At 38.4% G+C, this 13,059-nt stretch overlaps 1 protein-coding gene across 2 annotated transcripts; it reads right to left on the bottom strand.

Moving 5' to 3' along the window:
- Window positions 1-5,141: 5,141 nt before the first annotated feature.
- Window positions 5,142-12,945, bottom strand: mrpl30 (mitochondrial ribosomal protein L30). Of its 2 annotated transcripts, XM_012956930.3 has the most exons (6): window positions 12,843-12,945; window positions 10,530-10,594; window positions 9,397-9,480; window positions 7,755-7,901; window positions 5,403-5,476; window positions 5,142-5,325 (listed from the first exon to the last, which is right to left on the bottom strand). In XM_012956930.3, exons 1-6 carry the CDS (start codon window positions 12,922-12,924, stop codon window positions 5,193-5,195), a joined length of 585 nt encoding a protein of 194 aa, XP_012812384.1. In that variant the 5' UTR covers window positions 12,925-12,945; the 3' UTR covers window positions 5,142-5,192. The 2 variants fall into 2 exon arrangements, with proteins under 2 accessions (XP_012812384.1, NP_001016148.1); NM_001016148.2 differs by lacking the exon at window positions 12,843-12,945 and having other exon boundaries at window positions 5,145-5,325; window positions 10,530-10,592.
- Window positions 12,946-13,059: the final 114 nt, after the last annotated feature.

The raw sequence follows: 13,059 nt of genomic DNA, 5'->3' as shown, positions 1-13,059 counted from the left end.
TGGATCAGTTACAAGGTACTGTTTTATTATTACAGAGAAAAAAGTAATCAGTTTTAAAATTCTGAATTATTTGATTAAAATGGAGTCTATGGGAGATGGGCTTTCTGTAATCCGGATCTTTCCGGATAAGGGATCCCATTCCTGTACATATTTAGATGTGCTTCCAAAAATAATTTTAAAAATAATGTGAACAATAATATTTTTGTTGTGCCTTTGCCGTTTGTTTTTATTGATTTGTATTCAAATTTTTGTATATTTGTATATTACATGAAATTCACTGTATGTACTCATTGAATGAAGCTCTTTGCTGTTAACAGAACAGTAATGTCTAATTGTAAATTGCTTCTATAGAAAAGGCCATATTAGGAATAGTAACTAAATCTATTTGAATGATTCCACAGCATATTAGAAGATATACAAAGCTGTCCCCTTTCAGCATACTAGTGCTCAGTTACTAAAGTGGGACCAGGTACAAAGTAAGAAAAAATGTGCACTATACACTTTTCTACTGCCATTTTTAAACCCACTGCTGACAGGCTGAATTATATGCACCTCTGGTATGGGGTACAAAAACTCAGGCCTATTGGAGATAGCAAATATGCAATTTCTTCTTTCTATGTAAGGAGCATGGAGGGGCCTTACAGAGCAAAGGAGCATTGACAGCTGTATACCAAGGGGGGAACTCAGGCCTCACTTATTTGAAACAGTACTAATCATATTGTAGCTACAGGTGTGCAAAATGTCATGCCATTTTTCATCCTAGGGAAGGTCATCATCATTCTTGTATAAACTTTTAATTTATAACCCATATATGTAAAGAAAGAGGTTCAGACAGGCCTTAGCAGAATGCGAGTGAGTCAAGTGAGGCTGGCCTTAAAGTTTGAGTAATACTGCTCTTGGCTTTACAATGGACCATGCTGGATTGCATATTTCAAAGCACAGATGTGGGACCTGTTATCCAGAATGTTGGGGACCTGGGTTTTTCCAGATAATTGGTCTTTCTGAAATAGACCAGAACAGCACTTTGATGATTAAGCTAAGTTAGCTAAGATCAAGTGTTTTGTACTGTTACCTGATACAACAGGCTGGTGCAGAGGACTGCATAGGTCCAAGGTTCATGCAGGCCAGCGATCCTCTTCTATCTTCTTTCTTCCTGCCAATTGTGCATGGGCAGTGATGAGCCGCACTTTAACAAAAAAATTCATATTTTTGACTCTACTGTGCACCCGTGGGATCACAATGAAAAACGAAAGGAAGAGGGATGCTCGCCTGCATGTACACTGGGCTGGTGTGATTTTCTTCCACCAGCCTGGGGTATCAGGTAAGCGATCTTATTTACTGGGGGTGCCTGACATTTTGGCTCCCCCCAGTGATTTCACCTTTCTTTCTCCTTTAAGGCACAGACTTTCTGTGCACCACCTGTTATCAAAGATAACACAGATTTTTATCTTGTTTCAAAATAATTTATTAAAAGGGAATCAGTTTATATAACAAAGCTGGTTTTGTTGGTGAATCAGTAAAGTGTGTTTTGTAATTTGTGAAAAGGCTATTATTTATTGAGTGATATGCACCTTCATACTGGAAATGTACAAAGGAACTGCACTGAATGTGGCCAACTGTTTTACTTATGCACTTTCTGCTACAAATGTGTTAGTTTGCTGCTGCCATGTCATATAAAGCAAAAATATTGTCTTTGTATAAAATGTGTCATAAAAAATATATATTTATTTATGGACAAATCAATAAATGTGTATTCAATTGATGTTGGAAAATGTGTGAAATATCTGAGAAAAATAAATTACATACAATTCCATGGTTTTCATTGTTTTGCACAGATACAGTATCTGCCATTTTCCCACTGTAGATTTCTGTTGAGCTTTGACACCTAAATGTAGCCATACACAATAAGATTTGCTTGTTTGGCAAAGTCGCCAAATGAGCAAATCTTTCCCACAATATGCCCGCTTTACAATATCACTGTGCACAGTGTCTACTGTCAAAATGTGGAATGGCAGCCAAATTTCCATTTGCACACTCTGTACCTACAGCTGTTTTCTACAAGTGCACTGTATTTGTTATGACATGCAAAACCAGAACATATGCTTTTTAAGCCATTTTTCTTTTTTTAATTCACTCAACTTCAGTTTTCATGTCAACTTCAGTTTCTTGTTTAGACAGTCATTGCTCAGATAGGTACATTTGGATATTGAAAGACTCATCAACACTCTTTAGCCATAACTGAATAGAAACTTGGCATAAAACAGTATCAGGGCTTCTATAAGGGACTTCCTGAGTCAGTAGGGTGGCTCAGTGCTGCTGCTTAAAGGAACAGTAACACCAAAAAATGAAAGTGTATAAAAGTAATAAAAATAAAATATACTGCTGCCCTGCACTGGTACAACTGGTGTGTTTGCCCCAGAAATTTATATAAACAAAGCTGCTGTTTAGCCATGGGGGCAGCCATTCAAAGGAGAAAAGGCACAGGCACATAGCAGATAACAGATAAAACACTATTGTATTCTACAGAACTTATCTGTTATCTGCTATGTAACCTGTGCCTTTTCTCCTTTTTTCCAACTTTAATGGCTGCCCCTGTGGCTGCACAGCAGCTTATTATATAAATTATAGTAGTGTTACTGTAGCAAACACACAACTTTTACTAGTGCAGGGCAACAGTACATTATATTTTAATTACTTTAAAAAACTTTTATTTTTTGGTGTTACTGTTCCTTAACACCAAAAATCAGCAGCTTATAGGTCAGGATAAATAATTAGGGTGGGAAGCAAAGTCCTACGAACATAGGCTGGCTTTTCCCTCAGAGGATTTCACTTTTGTAATGGCTGAAGTCCCTAGAATCCAGCTGTTACTTTGTATACACTGTAAAGTCTCAAAATGAACAAAAGGCATGGGCATGGGCACACTGAGTGTTTCCTTTGCTTGTCTCAGCAGGCTGCACTCCCTTATGCAGCTCCATTCACTTGCACTGAAAAATACAACTTCCACTTGAGTGCAAGTACACAGAGCAGAGGTTGGCCCAAAAACTCAGTCATGGCGACTAATCATGGCAATTTAGCAGCCATAGGTTAATATACGAGTTGCTGAGGGTAATTGTGCGCAGTTTGTGGTATGCTGATTCGTCTCCACAACTTTTTACAAAAGTCCCGGCAACCAATTTGCCCCATGTGTCTTCACTCTTACTGTCAAATCTCACACGAGGATCTGATAACCTGAACTGTTAATTAATCATCTAAGACTAAGATCTAAGACATCGTTCTGCCCTGCAGGATGCGAGGTGTGGAATGACGTAATACGCACCACCCACCCTGCAGGGCAGAACGTAAGTGGCTGCTTGGAGCAGCGCAGTCAGGCAATTTGTCACACTGATCGTCAGGCACAGTCACAGCGCCACAGGGACTCAAGTGGCGCAGTCAAGAAATTGATCACGCTGCAATTTGGGAAATTAATAAGGGAAATTAAAGGGCACTTAAATGTCAACCATTCAAAGGAAATAAGTACAGAAACACAGGTACTTTACAACTATTTGTACAAAACGTCTCTCATTTCCACATAGAACTGTTAGGATAATGCTTAGAAGTGCAGGCCAAAAAATATGCAGATTTTTACAGGGCAAGGAAAAGTGGTTACATTGAGACCCACAGTGCATAATTTGCCCCAGGGCACAACATTATGTTGTGTTCATATTAACCCCCCCCCTTATTAAAAAATAAATAAAAAAAATTAAAATTAAAGATTCCCACCATTTCTTTTTTTTTTTTAAAGTATTTTTTATTGATTTTGTTTTTTAACTGGAAAGGTTAGAAAGAGATAGGGAAGAGGGGAGGGGAAGGGAGCTGGACGGTCACTTTCTTCATTCCGCGGTTGTTGCTGTGGATTCGAGCCATGGGGACCAGACGCCTTCGAACTTGTTTATGCAGCCTCTGACCAAGTAGGTGAGTTTGTACAACTGTAGCTGCAAGTTAATCAAGGCAATCCACTTGGCTAGTGTTGGTGGGGTTGCGCCCATCCAGTGCATGGCTATGGTCTTTTTGGCATAGAAGAAAAGCAGTCTCATGAGGCATCTAGTATATGTTCTGGGCACCAGGGAGTCAAGTAAGCCTAGTAGGCATGTAGTTGGGTTATAGACTTGAGGAAGTGACAATTCTGTAGCCATAAAGTGTACAATTTGTCTCCAGAATTTCTGCGTATCAGGGCAGTCCCATATCAGGTGGAAGAAGTTAGCGGAGGGGGCCTTGCATCTCAAACAAGTGGGAGAGGCAAGTCTTCCAATGGTGTACAATTTATAGGGTGTAAAGTACGTTTGGTGAATAATTTTGAATTGTATGAGCTTGTCCCTAACACTCACTAGGGGTTGGTATAGGTTATCAATGATTTCGTCCCAGTCATCTGGGTCTAGGCGAATACCGCTTGATTCCCATTTGTATTTTACTCTGGGTCATACCTCTTGGATACCAGGTGTTTGTATGTGCTGGAAAGGAGTTTTCGTCTAGTTGGTTGGGTTATTAATTCTTCCAGATCAGTGTGTTGTATTTGTGGCGGTGGTGTTGAGAATTGGGCTAAGCAAAGGTGTGAAATTTGGACATATCTGAATTCTGACAGGTGATTCCCACCATTTCTGATTGCTTCCACAGTTACCATTTACAATTGTATTTCTTTTCCCGACATTGTTGCTTTTGGGCTGTTTTGCTTACAGTTTGCTTTGTGCTTGTTATTTTCAGAACATGATTATTGCACGAGGATGGCTTGTGATGTGGTGTTTCAGGGCGAGGAAGGATCTATCCTTAATAATAATATATTAATAAAAAAGTTGCCCCGCGACTTAGCCTGTGTTTTACATTTCGGCCCCCTTGTGTGTTTGAGTTTGACACCCCTGCTTCTACATATTATTGCTCCAATACACAGAAAAAGGATCTGAAAAAAATATCTTCGGAACATCAATTCCAGACACAAGGCATTATCAAACTGTTGATCTGGCTAAGAAAACGAGCTTCAAAGGGAAAACTTTCCTTTTAATGCATGACTGTGTATATCCTATTCAGTATAACTGTAATACTTTAATGTCATTTGAAACAAACACATCCATCCTGCTTTTAATAGCATAAAACTCAATAATCCATACCCATGGTATACAAAAATGTACTTTATTTAACAAAATCCAGAGATGCTTTTTACCCTATGATTCAACTAATTTTGTCTCAGTTGGCTGCAGTCTCTTACGAATCACAAGCTCCCCAGAGCTCTTTAAAAATGTATCAGAAATATCTTCTTCTGATGGTAACCCATGTGGCAATTTCAGAGGCTGAACCCTGGTGAAAACATAGCTTATGTTACAACATGTCTATTTTTATGAATAGCCTATCTGACAAAGTAATATAATACAAACCTGACTAAATGCTTGACTGTTTTAAGCTTTGCGTTGACTGCAGGAATATTCTTGTGCACTACTGTCTTGTGAGCCTATAAGTTCATAAAGGAAATATACTGGTTATGTAAACATGAGACCTCAAAGCACATTTCTTTTCATTTTAATGAGAAGTCCCTTTAATTGTTATGTTGGCAAATATGATGGTTACATGTGCCTTTATAAAATACAAGAACCATAGTGATTTCTATTTTAGTAACATCAGGGCTGGACACAACAGACACATTTTTTAGGATGCCTACAAAAGCAAATAATAAGCAGGTTTTTAGGACTGTGGCTGCCCATTCCATATTAGCTTTCAAGCTTGTCTGACCTGTGCTTCAAAAATAAGAGATGGCAATATTGTTTAATACCTTTGATGGTCTAAGATCCCTGTAATATATACTATGGTATGCATTATGGGCAGCATTGGGCCAAGGCTAATTCTACTGATAATATAACTGCAAGATTTAGGATCTGTGTAAAGGTGGCCATACACGTGGCGATCTGACGATGTTTCGTACGACCATCGGTCGCACGAAACATCGTAAGATCCGCCACACACCATTCAGGGCTGAATCGGCAGGTAAGGAGGTAGAAACAATAGGATTTCTACCTCCTTCTGCCGATTCAGCTCTGAAGGGAGAATTTTGGTCAGGCGCCTTCTATGGCGCCCGATCAAAATTTTCAAACTGGTCCGATCGGCGAGTCGTCCGATATCAGCAGCTTCCTGCGATATCGGTCGACTCGCCGACATGCCATACACGCACCGATTAACGAGGTTTCGTACGATAATATCGGTGCGTGTATGGCCACCTTAAGTCTTCATGAAGTTGTACCTATAAGACAGCTAATTTTGTTCCAGGGAAGCAATTCATTATTAGGCTCATCATAAATACATTAAAAGAACAACTGACTAATCCAAATCTGACAGGTTTACAACTACTGTGTTAGAACTGATCCATAAAGCACAATTTTTCCCACATATCTAAAGCCTTTATTAGGGGAGATCATTTGCATAATTTATCTATCACTGATCTAACGCATTATTTATTTTGTTTTAGTGAATATTCAGCTCCTGTGTCTCTCTCTTAATCAGGGCAGGTGCACGTCTGTTCAATGGCCACAATCCATCAGAAATACCATGTAGAAAAATAGCAAACAGCCCCTTCTTGTCTCCATTAAAAAAACCTTTATTTAATATATATGGCATTTGGATAAAGTGATGTTTCAGGCCTACTGTACATCTGGCTTTTTCTCAAGCTTACCAACCACTAAAAAAGCAAGCCTTTTATACAGGAAATTATCTCACCATCTACTGGTCATTAGTCATACACACTAATTAGATACAAAACTTGTTACATTGCCACATTTGTATACAAAAAACTTTATACAAAAAAACGATTATCCAGTTTTACCCAAAGTATAGTATCTATAAAACACAAAGATTAAAACCAGTTAAAAACAATTTACATTTGAAAAATAGCCTGCAGACCGTAATCCCTATTTAGTCCTTGGGGGTCAGGGTCTCCAGTCTTCTAATCCACATTAGAACACATAACCTCTCTCCCTAAATTTCTCCTGCATCTCACTCATCCTAATAAAGGAAGAAAGGAAGCAATGTGGTTTAGAAGACTGGAGACCCTGACCCCCAAAGGACTAAATAGGGATTACGGTCTGCAAGATATTTTTCAAATGTAAATTGTTTTAAACTGGTTTTAAACTTTTTTTTGTATACAAATGTGGCAATGTAACAAGTTTTGTATCCAATTGGATGTTGCGAAGTGTATATGAATAATGACCAGTAGATGGCGAGATAATTTTATGTATAAAAGGCTTGCTTTTTTTTAGTGGTTCGTACGCTTGAGAAAAGGCATCTGGCCCGAAACGTCACTTTATCCAAAAGCCATGTAAATTAAATAAAGGCTTTTTTAATGGAGACAAGAAGGTGCTGTTTGCTTATTTTTGTTTTACAGACGTGGAACCACCCATTTCTTTGGAATTGTAATGTTTCCCTGATTCAAATCAGATACTGTGTAGAGACCACCTTCATTTACTGACATAGGTCCAAAATTGAATCAGAGCAGCTTATCAGCTTCATCTAATATTCCACTTTGTTTAAAGAAGAGAATTCATTCATTGTGACAAATATAGAATAACAGGGGACATCAGAAAAGGATAAAATATGTCACTGTAATTGAGCTAATCTGACTACACCTGCAAAACAGAGGCTCACCCTGGAGTAAAATAACCTTAAAAAAAAAAAATCCAGATTACTATGTAAAATGTGTACCTCAAAGCGTGATGGAATGTTGTGATCTATTCACACAGTACCTTTTGCAAGCCCAGTAGTTCCAGGGTTTTCTTCTCCCAGTATGGTCGACCAACTCCAGATTTTATTCTGGTGACAAGATGCAATTTGTGTGGTTGCTGGGGATCCCCTCCATATTTTTCATGATCACCAGGCTGAGGCTGAAGGACCTTCAGAGACAGGCAAGTAAATATAACACTACATGTGCAAAGAGCTATAATAATATAGGTTATCCTGAGCAATTTTAAAATGCAGTTTTCACAAGAGCTTTCTCACAACACATTTGTTTCCAAATGGTTAAGAAATTGGAAAAAAAGCAATTAATTTGTATTCTAAAAGAAAGACGGAAATTTCAGAGCCAGGCTTAACCCATGACCTATTGAACAATCAAATTACATGGGTTGACCTGATCTAGACTTTTGTTCAAAAGGGACAGTAGGCAACTGTATATATTGGACATAAGTGCAATAAATAAAGCTTATGCTGCAGGTACATTCTACCAATTTTTAGGCTATCCTTATGCTGCCTATTATAAAAAATCTAGTCTTTGTTATATGTTTTACCAAACAGTACAGAGCAAAGAAAGTGAAGATTGATTTCACTTGATGCTGGATTCCACTTCCTTGGTTATTCAGAGCAGTTGCAGGAGGGGGAAAAGATAGCAGAACTTACACTTATTTAAGCCCCCTTATCTGTAAGCCTGGGACAATGGCAACAATTAGGGTAAGGGAAGGGCTTTTTCATACATAACATTGATACATTATAGCGCATTAAATTAATATTGCTTGTTCCTGTGGAGGTAGTACGAGTAACAAGGGAACCATAATACTTTGTAACATTGTAATATTTGTAACAGCAAAATTTATAAAACTGTATCTTTTTTCAAATGAAATAAAAAGGCATAACACAGGGGGCTCAAACTCAATTTACCTGGGGGCCGCAGGAGGCAAAGTCAGGATGAGGCTGGGCCGCATAAGGGATTTCACAAAAAATTGGCTTTCAAGGGATAATGCAAGGCACGGCGGGTGGGAGCTGCTGATTGCGGAAATGACGTTATGCCATCATAACAGTTATTATGGGAAGACGTTCTGTGTGCACAATTAGCTCCTTAGCAGCTAATTGTGCACACAGAACGTCTTCCCATAATAACTGTTATGATGGCATAACGTCATTTCCGCAATCAGCAGCTCCCGCCCGCCGTGCCTTGCATTATCCCTTGAATCGCAATAAAAATTGCGATCCATTCATTGCTTTTGAGAAGGTGTTGGTGCGGGCCACAAAATATTGTACCGAGGGCCGCAAATGGCCCGCGGGCCGCAAGTTTGAGACCCCTGGCATAACATATTTTCACTGCACTTCCTATTATTTGGTCTGTGTTAAATACAGGTATGTATTGACGTTTTAATCTATGCAGACCTGGAGGGAGTGTTGGCATCGACAGCTGCCATGGTCCTCACTTGATGGAATATTCAAACCTACTCAAAAATATATGTTCCAACCTTGCCAAATATCATCTGGGCAGGCCATCTTTTGGCATTGTAGACTCCAGACTGAGTTGGTTGCCAGTGTCAGCATGAATATGTTGTGGTCACACCCAGGGTCAATTCACCTGCACGTATTTATAACAAATAATTTGTTGGATTTTCTTGAAAGTATTATACTTACTTCATCTGGAATTCGTGACTTTGTGAATTTGTGGCGGATCCAAAAACTCCATGTTAATGACAAGCCAGGATACTCGGACAAACACTAAAATAACCAAATTCATTGTTAAACTATTTTATATATACTTAAAGCTATTCTTAATATGCAGACCTGCACACTATTAACAACCTAAAAAGATTGTGGCGCTGTGTTTTTTTTTTCCTATGCAATATTCCAATTAAATGGAAACTGTCACTATTATATAATAAATCCACTAAACCCGTGATCCCCAAACAGTGGCTCGGGGAACACATTGCTCACCACCCCCTTTGATGTTGTGCTCAGTGGCCTCAAAGTAGGTGCCATTTTTAGATTTTTGGCTTGGAGGCAAGTTTTGGAAGCACAGAGACACAGTTTTACTCCAAGCAAGGCAAGCAGTCCACATGGGGCTACCAAATTGTCAATCACAGCTCTTATTTGGCATCCCCAAAAAACTTATTTAATGCTTGTGTGGCTCACCAACAGTTTTTACATCTGAGTGTGGCTTTTAGTAAAAATAAAAAAATTGGGGATCCCTTCACTAAACTGATGTTTAATAAATATGTTTGACAAACACTTATTTGTTTTTAGTTAGAGATTTGAGAGTTCCCTAACCGAACATGTATTTGCAGCTGCATCCAATACACTCGCTGAAAGATTTCACGTGAAAACTGCACATTTTTGTTCAAAAGAGAAAGTCCTAAACTAATAAATATTAGTTTTTCTATTTTTATGGCATATAGCTTTCATGCTGTTTCCTACAGCCAGCAGCCCTATACCTATTAAGTTACAGCCCCATAATAACCTTTCTTATCTTCCAGTTTCTTCTGGTACCACCCTCCTCCAATTCTCCAGGACCCAGGACTGTGCCCTATGCACCAACAAAGAGTGGTGCCAGGGTCCTGGAGAAGGAGGCCAGTGCTGGAAGAACCCCGCAGATATATTGGTGTACACTTGCTCCAGTATAGGCATAGGGCTACTGGAAAACAAAACAGCAATTATATGCCAGAAGGCTAATAACACTAAGGCATATCTATTTAGTTACCCTACAAGAGCATTCAATACGCAACAGTTAAAAACGATTCCCCTTCACAAATTAAATGCAGTACAAATACCTTTGAATGAAATGTATTCTTTTGCACAAATTTTCTGCACAGTCCAGCCATTACTATTTTCCGTTCTATGGGGAAAAAATATTTCTTCATCAAAAAAAAGCAATGGAGAGTGTTGCATTTATTTAACATGTCACCTTAAAGCATAAGGTAAATAATATTCCGGTAATAGCCTTTAGAAATGTTTCTAAAGATATTTCACTGCTCCAATTATTCCCCTCTGAAATTACACAAATTAAATCTATGGAAACATGGCAGATGTCCAAAGTGTAATCAAATAGGATTGAAGCTGACAAGATCCTTGCTCTCTGGAACTGGCCAAAAATTAAGAAATTCTGGAGAGAGGTGAGATACTTCTCTAATGCTTATCTTCTGAACTACACTCCAGTCTCCACAGACAACACCAGGCTGATGATCATAATATCAGCAGTAGCAAAAAAAAAAAGCCATTTTTCAGGAATGGATCAAACAATAACATCCCTATATGCCCCTCTTTATTTAAAATGTTCCATTTATTTACTATAGACTGGATAGAAGCTTTTGAGCAAGAAAATAAAGTGTAAAGACATTTTTTGAAACATGGGAAAGTTATATTGTGACCCTATCCAATGAAAAACACCAAATGTTGATGTAGTGCTTCCAGGGAACATCCTGGTATACTGAAAAAAATGATCCTTCAGCACCTACCAATTGAAATGTAATAACCACCACTAGGCAAGACAGATCATTAAGATATGAAGGGACTATATTGCTTGTACTGAAAGAATATCACAAGCGACAGGGCAGGCATACTATTCAAGCTGGTAAAAGCTGCAAAGAATTAAATGTACTTTCTCATTAATATATTCAAGGTAACCTTACAGCAATGTCATCTACTTTAAGAAAAATATTAAAGATGTTCCTTGCTGACATCACAACCTATATTCAATGGGTTAGAAACATTTTTTTCTGTTTATTTGCTTTTTTCTGCACTGTAAAGAGACTGAGACCTTGTTGGATCTAAATAATACTTTATTGACAATGTATTGTAATATCAATAACAAACTGCAATGCCTCTATCTATCATCGAGCCTATCCATTCACCAATAAAACATTTTTCAAATAAAAGATAATTCTAAAGCCAGGTTTGATCCTGCATAGTTAATGGAGATATATTTAAAGGTGAAAGTATGCTTAGTAATTGCATGCTTTACAGACCCCTGAATATCAAACATGCATCAGTACTAAGATCCACACAAAAGGCAAATCACCTATTCTGCCCCAGTGATTGTCACAAGAAGCACAACAGAGAGTATATGGTGACTCCATCCATTTAAGAGGCCCCATTCCTACACAATTGTCCACATAACATTTGACTTGAAACAGAAGGGTAAACACCAACACTAAGGGGCTGATTTACTAACCCACAAATTCGAATGGGAAAAATTCCGATTGGAAAACGAACATTTTGCAACTTTTTCGTATTTTTTGCGATTTTTTTCATTGCCGTTACGACTTTTTCGTAAATTGTCGTGATTTTTTTCGTAGCCGATACGATTTCCTCGTATCTTTTTCGTATTGAGCGCTTGTAAACTGTGGGCAAAACTTTCAGACTGCATGATTTTGGAAGCCTCCCATAGGAATCAATGGCACTCTGTAGCTCCAACCTGGCCCAAGGAAAGTCTCCATACTGAAGCTTGAATGAATCCGAAACTTTCGTACTCGGCGCGACGGCTACGAAAAAGTCGCAACAATTCGCACAAATCGTAATGGCTACGAAAAAGTAGCAACAATTTCTGAAAAAAATCTCAAAATACTGATCATTACGAAAAAAAAGCTTTCGGACGCTTACGTTCATGGATTAGTAAATCAGCCCCTAAGAGCCTGTTATTGCCACGCTACATGGAATTACACCTCCTTGTCAAGACAGTGGCCATTGCATATTAGCTGCATAAATCACAGCCATAAAGAAAACATATAGCTTTTATTGTATATCTAAATTGCTAGTGAAACGTATGCTTTAATTGCTATATTTCTGTACAAAAGTCAAGTTTTTAAACCACAGGACATTTCCATAGTCAAAATGCTTTAGATGAATAAAATAGCCTGTGTCTGTAAAGATGCATGGCTGGGGCTATCTATCCCTACGCTGGCTATGCTATCTATATGCTCTCTGAAGGGCACCAAGTGAGAATGTGCAGCAATCACTTGCTGTGCTCACCAGACTAAAGAGGACAATACTGCGTATTAAGGACTTACAATGCCCAAAAGTCACACGAATCTGTCTTATTCTATGGGGAGAGGATAAGAAGTTTGAAGGTTAAGGAATCTACTCACCATCCGCACTCCTACCCTCCTGACAGCTACTCGGGCGGAAGGTTATGACGACATACTTGGCGCATGACATATACATCATCATTTAAAAAAACAAAAAAAAACACTAACAGCTTTGTTTTGAGATCAAAATAAATTATTTACATTTAAACAATGTATTTAAAACTCAAAACAAAGCTATATATAAATTACCATTTCTAAAAATGACTCCAGGCTCGAG

This window comes from Xenopus tropicalis, chromosome 2 (assembly GCF_000004195.4).
Source record: "Xenopus tropicalis strain Nigerian chromosome 2, UCB_Xtro_10.0, whole genome shotgun sequence".
NCBI classification, from domain to species: Eukaryota; Metazoa; Chordata; class Amphibia; order Anura; family Pipidae; genus Xenopus; species Xenopus tropicalis.
Note: the sequence above shows the minus strand (reverse complement) of the source record. Positions and strands in the feature narration are given on the sequence as shown.

What these genes read in the sequence shown, in the direction of transcription:
- mrpl30 (XM_012956930.3), bottom strand. Translation starts at nt 12,924, where the DNA reads ATGATGATGTATATGTCATGCGCCAAGTATGTCGTCATAACCTTCCGC. An exon ending in GGAGGGTAGGAGTGCGGATG is followed by an intron (nt 10,595 to 12,842) that starts GTGAGTAGATTC and finishes TTTTCCCCATAG; the next exon opens with AACGGAAAATAGTAATGGCT. An exon ending in ACAGTCAAGCATTTAGTCAG is followed by an intron (nt 5,326 to 5,402) that starts GTTTGTATTATA and finishes TGTTTTCACCAG; the next exon opens with GGTTCAGCCTCTGAAATTGC.